This window comes from Aptenodytes patagonicus, chromosome 15, assembly GCF_965638725.1.
Source record: "Aptenodytes patagonicus chromosome 15, bAptPat1.pri.cur, whole genome shotgun sequence".
Lineage (NCBI taxonomy): Eukaryota > Metazoa > Chordata > Aves > Sphenisciformes > Spheniscidae > Aptenodytes > Aptenodytes patagonicus.
The window spans coordinates 5,783,320-5,797,823 of record NC_134963.1 but is presented as its reverse complement, the minus strand read 5'-3'; the positions used below and the strand labels follow the sequence as shown (position 1 = coordinate 5,797,823).

The 14,504-nt window shown below is 57.0% G+C and overlaps 1 protein-coding gene across 11 annotated transcripts in view; it reads right to left on the bottom strand.

The window, feature by feature from the left end:
• The window catches only part of NCOR2 (nuclear receptor corepressor 2), a 258,314-nt gene that overhangs the window by 38,384 nt on the left and 205,426 nt on the right, over nt 1–14,504 (bottom strand). For all 11 annotated transcript variants that reach the window (XM_076352524.1, XM_076352529.1, XM_076352530.1 and 8 more), the window contains 3 exons: nt 13,585–13,727; nt 7,873–8,020; nt 4,624–5,179 (listed from right to left, as the gene is read on the bottom strand). In XM_076352524.1, coding sequence (XP_076208639.1) covers nt 4,624–5,179; nt 7,873–8,020; nt 13,585–13,727 — 847 coding nt within the window. The remainder of the gene's footprint in view (nt 1–4,623; nt 5,180–7,872; nt 8,021–13,584; nt 13,728–14,504) is intronic.

The following is a 14,504-nucleotide window of genomic DNA, read 5'->3' as shown; positions in this document are numbered from 1 at the left end:
CTCACACGTGGTGCTCGCCCGGCACTTGGGATCGGCCTCATGCTCCTCTTCAAGGACTGTCTTTTATCAAGGTGCTAAAGCCTGGGCAAGCAACCACATGCACGCAGCAGGGGTGCTTGGATCACTTGAAAGACGAGAGGCTGGATTTGGATGGGGTTTGGTGTTCAGCCCAGCGGCTGTGCAGCCCTGCGCCCTCTCCATTTGCTCTTCCCCTTGGCTGTTTGAGTTGCCTGGTAGACGCTCAGACAGCCGCGCCGAGCCCCTGTGCAAACAACGAGAGGTGGGCATCTCCATGGTGCCACCAAAAAGGGATGGGGATGGAGGTGTGCGAAGTCCAGGCGTCAAATCCTCGGTGTGTCCAGCTCCTGAGCCCGTGCCAAGACCCCGAGGACCATGTCTCTCCAGGCTATCTCCACTTTCTCTTCCCTCTCGACTCCAATTTGTTGAAGCCAGTTCATCGTTTTCAAGCTTTACAGCTTGATTTGTTTATTTTAGCTGTTATTTCACTGCTCTCTTCAGCCTATAAATTTCAAGGTCATCCCATGCTCACCCTTGGATGAATAAACAAGCGTGGCAGGGCCATGTGCAGGGAATAAACTCACCACGGTGCTGGAACCGCCCCAGCCCTTGCTCTGTGCAGTGCCCGGCATCGGTGGGGAAGGGGACCCACCCCTGGATTGGGACCAGGATGCTCCAGTTAGGCACCCAGGGGAGACCAGGCGAGGGGCAACAAATCCAAGCTGCTCCCTAAATAATCGCAACGATGTCTGCCCATGGAGCCGCATGGGTGCTGCGACGTCAGGCTGTGGAGGAACGGAGCTCCTGGCAGGGTGCAATGCCCCAAAGGCTGCTGAGACACGTGGCCGGGGACAAGGGCACCTGGCACTTGCTCCCAAGACCTTCATGCCATGCTGAGCTGCAGCACTGCTTTTCTGTGGCTGCCAAGCTGGGGAGACCCCGTATTTGCAGCATGCTCTGCAGCCCTGGCCCCACTCCCCCAGCACTTTGGGCTCTGATTTTGCCCCAAAGAAGCCAATCTTTTTTTAATTGTTTTTAAAAAAGGTAAATTTTTTTCTGGGCAAGCCTCATCTAGGAGGCAGGGCAGCCAGTGCAGGCTGCCAGCATGATGCCAGCTCAGCTCCCGGTGCCTGCGATGAGCTCCACTCCGATGAGCAGGAGTGGAGCTGCCAGGCCGGTAACGCATCACCCCCAGGCTGAGACGGGTCCTGGTGCTCACCAGGAGGTGACAGACCTGGGAGCGCTGGCCCAGCTCCATGTCACTGTCACCGCTAGTGGCGCAGGACAGATCTCAGCAGCTGCAGTTGTGCTCAGCACCGCTCTCCTCCTCAGCAGCGATTCTTGTGGGACACGTAGCTAAACAGCCCGATTTTCCAGAAACTGGCAAGCTTGATCAGCAAAGCGGGGTCCTGCCAGCCCTGGCAGCCCCCGGCAGAGCAACCGCCCCAGCAGCCACCCTGTGCACTCGTGGCACTTGCAGAGATGCATTTAAGCATCCTTAAGGTCCTTTTAAGCACACTTAAGATCCTCAGGTTTCCTAAAGCCCTCCAGGATCCTGATGTTTAGGAAGCCAGAGTCAGTATTAAATTCATCAATATGCAAATTGCATAATTTATTATGTCCCTCCCAGCAGATCATGCGCCGGACACAGGGCTGTCTGTTGGGTGCTTTGCTCTAGAAGTCACCGAACGAACAACCCTCAGCATCTCGTATCCACCCGCTGCCAACCTGGGGCCTCCCAAACCCAACCATCGGTCCCTGAACATGGGTGATGGTGTTGGGAGGGATGGGAAAAGGATTTGAGCAGGAATGGGTCAGCATGCACACGGCTGAGCCTCGGCGGTGTGAAAATGTCCCCTCCCATGCACGAAGCTTTGGGGGTGACCAGGACACCGTGTTCCCCAAACTCCTTCACCTTCTGCCGCAGAGACGGGGACCAGTTTCATCGCCAGATGAGCCAACACACTGATACGTGACCCAGCCAAACGCAATTCCTTGCGCACGCAGTGGTTGTGCAAAGGTGACGGCTACCGGATTTCCCTGGTGAGCTCCCCCAAGCCAGGGCCATGGCAGCAACGTGGTGCTGGCCCGGCATAGCCCTCGTACCTACGGCTGAGCCAGCGACCGGGACGTGCAGTGCAGGGGTGGCTTGGTGCAATGCTTACGGGTAGGCATCTCCTCTCTGTGCCGCAGGTCTGTAGCAAGTGACTGTACATGGCCCCCCTCATGTGTTCCCATCTGGTGTGACCTTCTGCTGAACCGCAGCACTGGCAGCTCTAGCAGCAGCCTTCTTGTAGCACAGGCAGTATGGAACCATGGACAATTAACCACCTTCTTCACAGTTAAGGCTGTGACTCCTTATCCCAGACTTGTCTTCGCTAGTGCGAACCACAGGAGGACCTGAGAAAGGTTGCCCCTACGTCTCACGCCAACCCTGCACCCCTTCCCTCTCGCTGCACGGACACCCCAGCCACCCTCCATCCCCTTCTGGGAGATGCCGCGGACAGCTCGGTGCTTTTACAAGCGCAGGGAAGAGCACCCACGGCCCGCTGGCGCTGGGTGGGCGGGCGAGCATCAGGTGATGCGGTGATGGGGCGGCTCACGCGGCATCTCGGCAGCCTCATCCTGCTCATCGCAAGTCACACTGCAGCAGCGGGGCTGCGGTAACCGCCTGCGAGCGAGCAGCCCTTGGCTGGTGGGAAATGCAAGGGAGCAAAGCTACACCGGGGAAGAGCACAGAGTCCCTGCTGGGAGCACGATGGTGCCAAAACCTCCGATCTGGCTGCAGACCGACCCGTGGGTGCTCCTGGGGCTCCCGGGCTGGGCAGTGCCAGGCGTTGGCTGCAGCTTTCCTGTGCCGGCAGGCTCTGCTATCACCCATGCTTCGCCGCCACACCGGATAAGAGGAGTGGCCTGGGAGCTGCGGAACGCCTGTTTAATGTTTAATATTCCTGGAAGCTGGTGCCTGTTTGACAAGTGAGATAGGTGCTGACTCAGCGAGGAGCCAGGGATGAAAAAGTCGTTCCCAAGATGACTTGCTCCTTTGCTGCTGGGAAGTCGGTACAAGCCGCTGCTGTCCTGTTTTCGGTTGGGTTAATGTTAAACTTGAGGAGTGCAGCCCCGCTGGCCTCACTCTCCCTTGCTAGGAGGTTTTCTTCTGTCTGGGAAGGAGGAGAGGGTGGGGAGGGGTGGTGCTGGACTCCGTCCACCCCGAGAGAGGAGCACTACAGCCAAGAGGCCTCAGCCCTGCCACAGGGCCGGGGCCAGCGGCATCCGCACCGCCCCTCGGCATCGTCAGTGCTGCTTCCAGCTGCTTGGCAGCGAGAGGGGCTGCTCCCCCGGGGCAGCCGGGCAGCGCGGAGAATGCTCCCGCACGAGCAGCACTCACCCACTGGCTCCTGCATCCATCACAGGGAAAGCACGGAGACCGTTAGGAGTGGTGGAGACGCACAATGGCTCCCTACCACCTCGTCCCACTGCTTTGCTCGGTTGGTTTTTTTAAATAGCCCCGTCCGCAGCGCTGCGTACAGCCCACCCGGCCTGGCAGCACCTGTCTCACTGCCAAACTGCCCCCTGCAAGCCCACGGGAGGGATGTGGGATGCAGGATGCTGGATGCAGGATGGAGGACGCGGGATGCCAGCCTCTCATCTCAGCCCAGCTCCGAGGCGGGGAGCGGGAAGGGACTGCCTATGTGCGACAGCAGGGTGGACTCAGAGGTCCCTCCTGACCCAGGAGCCAGCATGGATGGAAGCAGGAGCCGTTAGAGAAATCAGCGCTACAAAGATGCATGTATACATATATATTCTTTAAAAAACAGAAACTCCTCTCCCCATTTGTGAGGCTCTTGGTGGGGAGGGCTCTGTAGGAAGGGCCAGGAGGGAACAGGACGTTTCCCCGAGGAGGAGGCCAGTGTTTCCCCTCCCTGTCACAAGAGCCACCCAGGAAGGGTCAGAGGTGCCCTCGGCTGCTGGCCCTAGGGGTGGGTGGAGGGCTCGGGACCGCAGCAGCTCAGGTGAAGACCCAGTGGCATGGCCCCAAGAAAGCTTGCACAGCCCACATCATTCTCCTGCCTTTACGGCCAGGACAGATAATTCACCCCTACAAATCCAAGCAGCATCTCCGCCAAGGGAGCGACTCGCCCCCTCTCTGCACTGGGAACATGTCCCCGATGCGACTTCTCTCCTGCCAGCGCCGACTCAGACAGAAACTGCTCCCAACCTCGGACGCTGGCACACTAGCCTGTGCCTCTGCACAACTCTACTATCCCTGAGGGCACGTCCCACTCCATTGCATCACCCGGATGGGCTGCGGCCAGCAGACGCAGTGGCTCTGCACCTAACACCTGCCCGTGGTCATTGCCCAGTAGCACCTGTACGTTGGGACATTGCACTGCCCGTTGTGTGATGGCCCCTCTGCAAGCGATGGCCAAAGGGTCACGCCACATGGGGACACAGTCGGGCATGTCCCTTCACCTGGGGAGTGCCTGAGCGGTGATATTCCCAAGAAGGAGCTCACGAAAGTGCACGTGGGCACTGCAGCACGCAACAGAGATGCTTGTCTAGCCCTCGGGCTGCGCACTTGCCCACCTCTCTCCCCGCTCCTACCTGCTCTTGTCCACAGCATCCTGCTCGTCCATCTCATCCGCGCTGCAGGTCGCACTGGAGTCACTGTCGGGGTTCACCCCGGGGCCTTTACTGCCTTTATGGCTCTCCTTCTTCTCAGCCTTGGGCGTACCCTCCGTCCCTGCTGTCCCTCCACTGCTGAGGCCACTTTCCGCTTTCTTGTCATTCCCCTTGTCCTTCTCCTGGCTGTCTTCGCTCTCCTCCTTCTTCACCTCGCTCTTGCAGTGCTCTTCACTCACCTTCTCCTCCGGCTCCTCCGTTTTCACCACGTCCACCACCAGGTCCTCCTGTACCTTCTCCTCGCTGTTGGGTGGCTCGGGAGCTGCCTCTGGCGGAGGGCTGGTGGCAGGAGCAGGGTTGGTGGGGGGAGCGGGGGGAGCGTCGGGGGGTGTTGGAGCCTCTTCCAACTTGACTGCCGGTTCTGTGCCGGAGTCACCTCCCGGCCCGGGTGGTGCCTTGGCCCCGTTTTCGCCTCCTTCTTTGGCTTCAAGCCTCGGCGAGGGAATGCTCTCTGTGTCGGAGCTGTTATTTACTGCAGCTGAGAAAAGGGAAGAAATAAAAATAAGGATCAGCCCGAGATTCTCGCTTCCCATATCGCTGCCTCCGCCCCCTCCCATGGGAGGAGAACGCCCTCGTTCCTCCGAGGGGGAGATGATCCCAGGGCTGGGAGAGCTGTGCCGGGATCCCCGGATCCAGAGCCTACTAAGCAAAGGTATGCTCTGGGGGCCTCTTTGCTTGCCCAGCGCGATGACTGTTGTTAACCCCCACCCAAATGCAAAACCACATGGCCAAAAGCCTGGAGACCGAGTGACTGGGTTTTAAGGGAAAACCCCGGCTGCTAGCTGGATCCGCAGGACAGGACCTGCTCCCTTCTCGCCCTCTCACCCATGGCTCTGGATCAGCTCTGCTCCCCTGGGGCCAGGCACCTTGCTGGCACCCTGCTTGCTGACTTACGTTGCATGTGTCCCTGGCTCTGCCACCCCCAGGGCAGCTGGGGACCATCCCAAAACACCGTGCGTGTTTGTTGTTATTTAAGCCACCAGTGGCAGAAGAAAGGAGGTCAGGGTTGGCGAAAGCAAAGCGCTGGCAGTGCTACAGGACAGGTTAATTATTACATGGAAAGGATCATTCTCAAATCTGCCACCAACGGCTTGAAGTGAGCTGGAAGCGCAAGCATCCACGCACCACTGCAGATGAAGGTGCTGCCAAGAGATTGTTTCTACGGCTGGAGAGAGGATCGTTCCCTCCAAGCCTTCGCCAGACAAACACGCCAGGGCCAGGAGCACCAGGAGACTTCCACGGTCCCATCTCAGCACATCCCCGCCGGGCACGGCTCTCACACTCGTGCCCAAAGGCTTCCTCCCACGCATTCCTCAACTTGCCTCTCTCCACAGCAGCACAGACAGCTTTCAAACGCTGGTGAGATGAGTGACACAGAGGGACTGTGTCCCAAGAGCTGTACGTTGGAGCACATCCATCCTTCCTTGGCAGGAAAACGTGCCACACTCATCAGGAATCTCAGCCTTCTCCAACCTTTATTCACTTGCAATTGAGCAATGAGGTGTCCCATCCCCCACCCAGGGACGAGGTTTACAGCGCGTTTGGCCAAACTCTCCCCGGCTGCCACTTGATGCTACTCTGAACGCCACGCTGAGACATCCAGCAGTGGCTTGTCCCAGGCTCAGCCAAGCTCTAGGCTGCAGGATGCTCCCTCCAGATCCTGAATCCGTGGTCTACACCGTAACCCCTACGCCAAGTCCTTCACCCCCCTCCCCGGCCAGCCACATGGCCCCCTGACCCCAAGCTATTGCCTGAGCATCCCCAAATGTCACCCTGGAGCCAGCGGCCATCTCGGGCACAACACTGGCACTTCTGCACCCATGACATTTCATCCCCCCCCGCTTACGCCTTTCTTCAGCCCACCCCAGCAGCAGAACAAGAGACGAGGCTTGGAGAGTAAGGCTCAGGAGCATGTCAAGAGATCCGTCTCTAATCTCAAAAATACATTGTTTCCTCTCAGGCACTCTTACAAAGAGCAATAACTACCTTTTACTTAGTGCCTCTGAGTCACGTATCACCTCGCACAAAGATTTACCTGGAATCTGCCTTGTAATGAGTGACTCACAACGATGGTTTGAAAAGATTTCCCATTTCGAGTCCCATTAGCCTGGGTGCTAAGGCCAGGAACCAGCGTGGTGCCAGGAGTGCTGGTTAAGTTATTAAATTACTTTGACAAAAGTCAAATGGGGCTATTGTTGGAAAATTATGCACATTTTCTCCAAACTCACTGCCGTGCTTTCTAAGCGATAAATAGCTGAAAATTGTCACATTCAAGTTGTTTCCTTTCTTTGGTATGGTGGGGAGGGAGGAAAACGCTGCCTTAAAAGGGAAAGGAGGAGGAAAAGACCCACCAAGGTACATCAGCCTCGCCGGTGGGAGACCACAGCTTCCCCTGCCTTTGCTGGCAGCGCGGGCTCCGCTGCCTGGGGCAGCAGCAGCAGCAGCGATGCCCTGATGGGACAGGGATGGGCGCACACAAACATTAGCGGGTTATCCCTCTTGAGCCCACAATAAGCTCCTCGAGAGCCTGTGGCAGTGGCTATCTAACCCTGCTGAGCACGCGGGGACCCCCCTTCGGGGGAAAACACCATGAAATGTGATTTGTAAGAGCACACAAGCGTGCCAGGCCCCCGGTAAGCTGGGTGCTCTGGGGAGTGCGTGCTGATGAAAATCAGAAACCAAAGGGTTCGCTCTCCTCCAGGGTGAGAAGAAGCCACTGTGACCACCCCAAGTTCTGGGTGAGCCCTTTATGCGGAGTCTCGATGCGGCAGCCGAGGAGCCCTTGGGACGCAGAGGCTGCTGACAGCCTCCCTGTGCCCCCTGGGACCCCGTGGGTGCCCGGCAGCCATGGCAGAGGCCGGCTGGTAAGAGAGTTCCCACATTGCATGACCTTCCTAAAATAAATATCTTCCAGACAGACACGGGCGGAGGGCAGTGATCCAGGGCACTCCTCACAAGAGTGAAAGCTAGAGGCGTCTGAAAGGCCACAAGCGCCTTGTGCTGTGGGACACTGTCACCTCGGTGTGGCTTTGGGGTGACAGACGCGACCCCCCGCAAGCGCTGACATTTGCAGCCCCGGAGAGGCCGTGCACAGTGCCTCTGCCGCAACCGTGCAGCAAAGCTGGGAGAGCTGAGCGCATCCCCGTCTCCGCAGCCCCCCACCCGCCTCACCTTCTGCCTCCTCGGCCATCTCCTCCTCATTGCCGCTCGTTCCCGACACCTCCATCTCCTCGTCCTCAGCTGCAGGAGGGAAGGCGGCTTCCTCGTTTTGAACAGCGGTGCCTTTTTTCTTCTTCCTCTTGGCGTTCCTTTCTTTCTCCTGGGGAAGAGGCAGAGGATGGTGAGAAGGAAAGTCCAGAGGGATAGGGAGCAGACAGCACCAGTCGTACCTGAAAGGCCAAGAGGGATGCTAACACCACCGTAGTCCCCCTAGGTAAACCCTCTGAAAATCAGTCCTCGGGACCAGACTCGCCTGCTGAAAGCCCGGCAGCATGGTCTCACCTGGCCAAAAAACTTTGACCACCGTGCAACGGCCAGCCTGGCTCCATGGGGAGCTCCAGCTCCAGGCGGCAGTGAGCCTCTGAGGGAGGGATGGCACGGACACGTGGACAAGGGACACGCATGCAGAAGTAACCAGTGCAGGGCTGGCAAGAGCCCGGTGGTCCCACGTCTGCTCATTACGCGCGTGCGTCGTGTTCGTCCTGCGCATTTCCAGGCACTACCTCCAGCTACACAAACATGTGCGGCCGCGGCTTGACGCTCATCTGCAGATAACAAAGCTGACGCCCCAGATATGGCCCAGCCAACATTTTCGCGCACCAGCTTTCGTGTCCCCTACGGGCAGGTGCTGCCAAAGGACTTTGACTCCCATGCCGGGGAGGCTGTTGCCAGTGGGCATGCTCCGTGTGGCATCGCATCCCGAAGGTGAGCTGCCTGGTGCACCATCCTGCCCCGAGACAGCCCTGTCCCCGCCTGCCAGGGCACGTGCCGCAGCCACGAGGGCATGGAGAGCTGCTCCCTCCCACCGACCTAAAGGAAAAGTCTCGGCTTTGCTATTGTTTCCTGCTCTTGTTGCTTGAGTAAATATTACCAGTAGGAACAGGCCGATCATCTCCGGCTCTCCCTGAAAACCCTACACGAATGACGTGTGTAGGACGTTTATTTACATGGATGAAAAGATAAAGCCGTGGTGGAAACGTTAACTTTGCTGCTGGATCTCTGTGCTGGGAAGAGCTGGTCCCCCCTTCCCCCCTCCCCCAACTTTTCAATCCCTTAAAAAACTTCCAGATAAAACAAACAAATACAACTGCTTTTTGCTTGGAAACGCTGCTTGCTCAAAATCTATTTTTATCAAACTGGGCAGGAGAGAGGGAAAAAAGGCACTTGAGAAAGGGCTCTGCGAAGGCGCGGAGACGCAGTGGGAGGAAGGCAGGGCTCTGCGGTGCCCTTGCCCCATCCCGGCGGCAGCAGCGATGCCCCGGCGCTGCCAGCGTTCGCGCCTCTGCCACGGCAGCGATTCAGCAACCGCACGTTTCTGTCTGAAGCAGCAGTTGTCACCGCATTAGTGTGATGGGGAAAGCGACGACGTTACTATGCAAAGACTTCTCTGCCTCTTACTCACGGGTCCGTGACTCAGCCGCAGGCAGGAGCAGGCGCCTCGCTGGGGAATTAGCCGGGAACCGGCCTCTGCCTTAGCACCCTACTTGGCCAGAGCCCGGGGTCCGGTGGCTGCCGGCAGAGCAGAGCAGCGAGCTGCCCCAAGGGCACCGTGGGTCCCTCTCCTGGCAGACCCCACTGCTTGATTTAGGGAAGATGATGTGAAATCCAGGCAGCAGATCCTGGCTACATCTAGAGATACGTTCAGGCCATCACCTCGCCTCTTACAATGCCAGCAGCTCTGGCCCCCTTGTGCAGTCTTGCTCCTGGCACCCTGCCCAGGAAAGGGGTCCCTTTCTGCTCTGCCTCTGTAAGCAGCCACAGGGCCACCACGTCTTGACACAGGATCCTAACCACGACAGGGGTGGACACAGAAGAGTCTCTGTGAGCCATGTCTGGGACCAGGTGTCTCCCATCGTCACAACGTACTTTTAATCCAAGTGATTACCAGTGAGGCCACGGGAAGGTGCCAGGACCGTTTGCTATGGGCACTTTGATGCTTGTTTTGTGCTATCCCAGCCCATGGGGTCTCTGCTTTCTACCTGCCACCGGGTTTTTTTGCAGGAGCATCCAGGACTTGGTGCCACTTGAGCAGTCTGCCTCGCCAAGACCACTGAGGAGACACGCTGTGCACAGTGAGGACACCGAACCCTGCACGAGGGGTCACTCCATGCCTGCTCCTCCACGCTGTCCTCCTGGGCACCTGGTCCCTAGCCAGCCCCATCACGCTGACTCCCAGCCTGGCAGGGATGGGCGGCTCTTCCCCCACCTCCCCTCCTGCCATCCTGGGTGCTGGGCACTACCTCCCACTGCTCAAGTTCACCTGCACCATCTGTCCTGGAGGAGGAGAGGGAGATGCCACCAGCCCTGGGGCACGACATCTCTCTGGCCTTCTGCCTCGCAGGCAGAGCAGCCGTCCCGACAAATTTGGCCTCCCCTTGCACTCACCACCTGACATGGCAGCAACAGCCAAAACAGCTTCCAAACCCTGCTACCGACATGGGTACCTCCCATCAGCGTCAGCCTCAGCCTCAGCCTGTCCTAAGGGCAGGCCCAGGCAGTCCCAGACTGGTGTGACATAACGATGCGTATTTGAGACCACACCAGGACTACGTCTAACCACAGAGTGACTCCCATGCTCTGCTGTGGGAGCAGCCAGCGGTGATGGGAAGGGACAGAGAGATGATCCCACAGGCAGCACCTCTCTGCCCACCGCGGTGAGGAGGGTCTCAGCTCCCCATCCCGAGACCAAGGCTCTGCACCAAGGCAAGGTAGACTTGTTCACCCTCCAGAAGAAGAGGCCACCAGGCTGTCCTCCTGAAGCAGCTTTGCTGTGTGAAGCCAGCACCACCCAAAAAAACAAGGAATTGCAGAGATGTTGCTCAGAGGGGGCCAAAAGATTGGTCCTCTAAGCAGGACCAGCACCAGCCCAGGGGATAACTCGCCCATCTTCACTGCACAAGTCAAAACAAGTCCCAGCAGTCCAAAGTGACAATCACACCGCAAAGAGGTCCCAGTGAAGACAGTGCCTAATCTCCAACCGCTAACGAAAAGAGCAGCTCAGAGGACACCGTGTATCCCAATGCCCTGCTTTCCTTAAATGCTGAGATTAGAGAGCGCAGCATCCAGAAAGTCAAGGCTAAGTGACGCTGATGCCTGGGACACATCTGAGCTGCTCGGCAGCAAAACCAAGCCAAAACACACAGCAGGGCAGATAAAGCGAAGCCTCAAGGTGGCCTGACCCTGCCCCAGCAGTAACAGGCTGCCTCTCCCATGGTGCAGCCGGCTGGCAGGGACACCCCGATCCATGGGGGTGCTTGCAGACGGAGGAGGGTGAGGATCTGTGGCATCCAGCCCCATTGAGCCAGGACTGCAGTAGGATTCCCCTCCCCAAACAGGCTGGAGAAGGGTCTCATGAGCGCTGAGCAGCTTGTGGGAGAGGGGAAACGGGGCTCCACGTGCTGACACAGCCCATGTGCAGCTCCCCGGCCCCCGTGTGCTCTTTTCCCAGGGGAGAACCTCTCCAGTAGAAGGATGGGTCTTCAAATTAAAACCCTAAACACGGCATGTGGGAGTGTATGGACCATGCGGGCTCTGGAGAGGCAGAAAAGGAGCACCACCATGCCAGACACCTTTGCCTGTTGCAACCCAAACCCTTCTCCTTCCTAATGCTGGATGCTCCCTGGATGCTCAGAGGGAGGGTCCCCCCATCCCCAGAGCTCCTCGGGCTCTGGCCAGCTGGGGTTCAGCACACAAGGGGACAAGGGGCTGCCAAAATGCCCGGCCCCATCCCATCCAGCACTGTCTCAGCATGGGGAACGGGGACATCCTGCTCCGCACTGCGCTGTGCCACATTTTGGGGACAGAGGGACCTTGCCAGGCTCTGCTTCCCGTCCCACACTGGTCACTGCTGCCTGCCTGTCCCCGCAGCTCCTCCGATTCGCCTGCATGCTGCTGAAACCCGATGTCACACCTACCTGGAAGAGGAGGCTACAATATTAATGAGCCCCATTTGGGAAATGAATAAGATCTGCTAATTAGGGTTACTCTCATTAAGGAAGAGGAAGAAAAGCAGAGCCACTGTGTTTCCCCGCACATGATCAGCAATAGCTGTTGGTGGCGAGGTCGGGGAATAATCTGGGGATGTCATGGCAAACCTAGGCGATGCCACGCTGCCTCGCCATGTGCTTCCTCCACAGAGGTCACAGCTGACTACTGGGTATAGGATGAGATTAGGAGGCTCGGTTTGCTCGTGAATATATTTAGGAGTCAGGAAGGAAGGTCTATGGCAATTTAATCTCAGTTGTTCTTTTATTTTATTCAGCTTTCTGGCATCTGCTGTTGCCGCAAAACAATAGAGCACAATAAATAACAGCTGAATGTTCATTGTTCTTCTCCACAACCGAATCCCATACCCTCCAATGCTCAAAAAATAAAATGATGATGCTGATATAAACTGCAAGTGAGAGTGAGCAATTAGACTGGAGAAGTCTAGTGACTGCCTTGGAGGGACGGATGCAGGGAAAAATGTGGTTCTGCAGAAAAACACTTCCGTGATATAATTTCTGAAACATTAGGAAGCAGAGTAAATTAATATACACCGGCTCCACTGCCAGCTAAGCTGTATGATCTTATTTCAGATTCTCCCCAGTAATGAACAATGATATCTTTATAGTGTAACATTTTACATTCGGAGGGCTCGATGCACATTTCATTCCGGTCTTTACATTGTTTTTGGGGTCTTTTATATAGTTAGTTTGCTTTGTTGCTAAGAACAATTTGGTGAAACATGGGAACACAGGAGTGTCTCTGTGCCTAGAGAATTAATAAAAAAGAATTGCCGATGTCTTCTCTGTCTCTCATTCCTATAGACTGACTAGGATATTAAATTCCTGGGTGAGTCATTGAATGTTTTTCTGTCTTTCTTTTCACTCTTGCTGTAATAGCTTGCTTGGAGAGATTCCTGCATTGAACATTGTCCTTTGCATTTTCAAAGCACCTCTTGGGGGTTTAGCCATGTGAATTCTATTAGCTAGAAACTGGGAACCCCAGGATATTCTACAAATAAAATAATTATAATCCTTAGTTGCTCTTAGCAGTCCGTCCTATGTCCAGAATGCCAAACAAGCCCCACTTCATTCGCACCCTGCACTGCATGCCAGAAAAGAAGCAGCGTTAGCCCCTTCTGATGGGGAAACTGAGGCACGGAGAGACAGGCACATCTGCTCACAGCCCCGAAAACAACCAACATCCGTGTCGGGACCAGCCGTTCCTTGTGTTGTCCTAAACCCCTGCACTTCTTTGGGGCAAACTGACAGTTTACCAGGTAACTGCGGAACCTGCAAGGCACAGAGCTGTGGTGCCCAGTGGGGCTCTCTGTTCCCCGGGGTGGAACAGCACAACCTCGCTGGCATCGAAGGATTTGTGCAGCCAGGACCAAGCTCTCGTCCTGGCTAACACACCACAACCCCGCTCCTCCTTCTGCTCCTTCTTATCTCCCCGCATACCAGCCGCGCTCTAGACACCCAGGCATCTCCCACGCAGCAGCTCCCCCTCCTCCAGACCTCCCGGGGCCAGACGGGTGGACAACCCTTTCCTGCACCGCTTCCCGCTCCCCAGTCCTCAGAGCTTTCACTCTGAGATGATAAAGACCCCCCTTGGCTGTGGGAAGCACGCAAGCACTTGCTGGGAAGTATCTGTGGGTGCGGGCTGAGACGGGGCTCTCACCATTTTCAGTTTGTGCTGCTGTAGGATCTCATCCAGGTTCTGCCTCTTCTTGTAGTTGAAGTAGAAGTTTTTGCACTGCGACACGGTCTTGGAGCCCACCATCCTGGCAATGGCCGACCAGTTCCGCCCATGCTCAAGGAGACCTGTGGTCACAGGAAGGAAAAAGGAGAAGGGTTTAACACCAGATACGCTCACACAAGGGCAGCATTATCCATGCAGGATGGGAAAAATCCTCCACGCAAGCCAAACTCCACAGGAACAATATGGTCACTAGCACCCGTCTGCAAGGTTTCCTAGGCCAGGGGATGACCTACGAGAGCCTGTTTTTCTTTCCAAGGGGAAAAAAAGGCAGCCTGCTGACCGCCTCTGGAACAAAACACATCCCACAGCCACGACTCGGCCAGCCACCGGGCAGGCAGGAGCGTGAGCGGTGCTCCCCTTCCCTTTGGGACGGTTGCAGGAGGTGTTGCCATGCGCAGGAGAACTTGGGGCAGCAGCTCTCAGTCCCTACCATGAAGCAAAGGCTCCTCCCACCCTCCTTGTACCCCAGTGATGGCTTTGACCGGGTGACAAAGCAGTTCAGAGGGTTGGAGCACAGCATCCTGTTATGGATGGGGAGGAACAGCCCAGGCAGGGAAGCGGCAGTGAAGCCCAGGTGATGTCGCAGGCTGGGAAGAGGTGTGCCAGGGGATTAGTGCTGATCGCAGGCTCATGAGCAAAAGCAGCTTCCCAGGTCAGGCATCATGCCAAGGGCTGGCAATCCTGGCCAGACAGTGCGACCCAAGCACGGGGCTCCTGCCGGCGCTGGGGCAACCCAGCAGGGTGGAGGATGCAGAGGAGGAGGAGGAAGGAGCGAGTCAGCACCCTGTGTCCTTGCAGTCTCTGTAGGGGTGTCTGGGCACCCATGGTCCTGCAGCTGG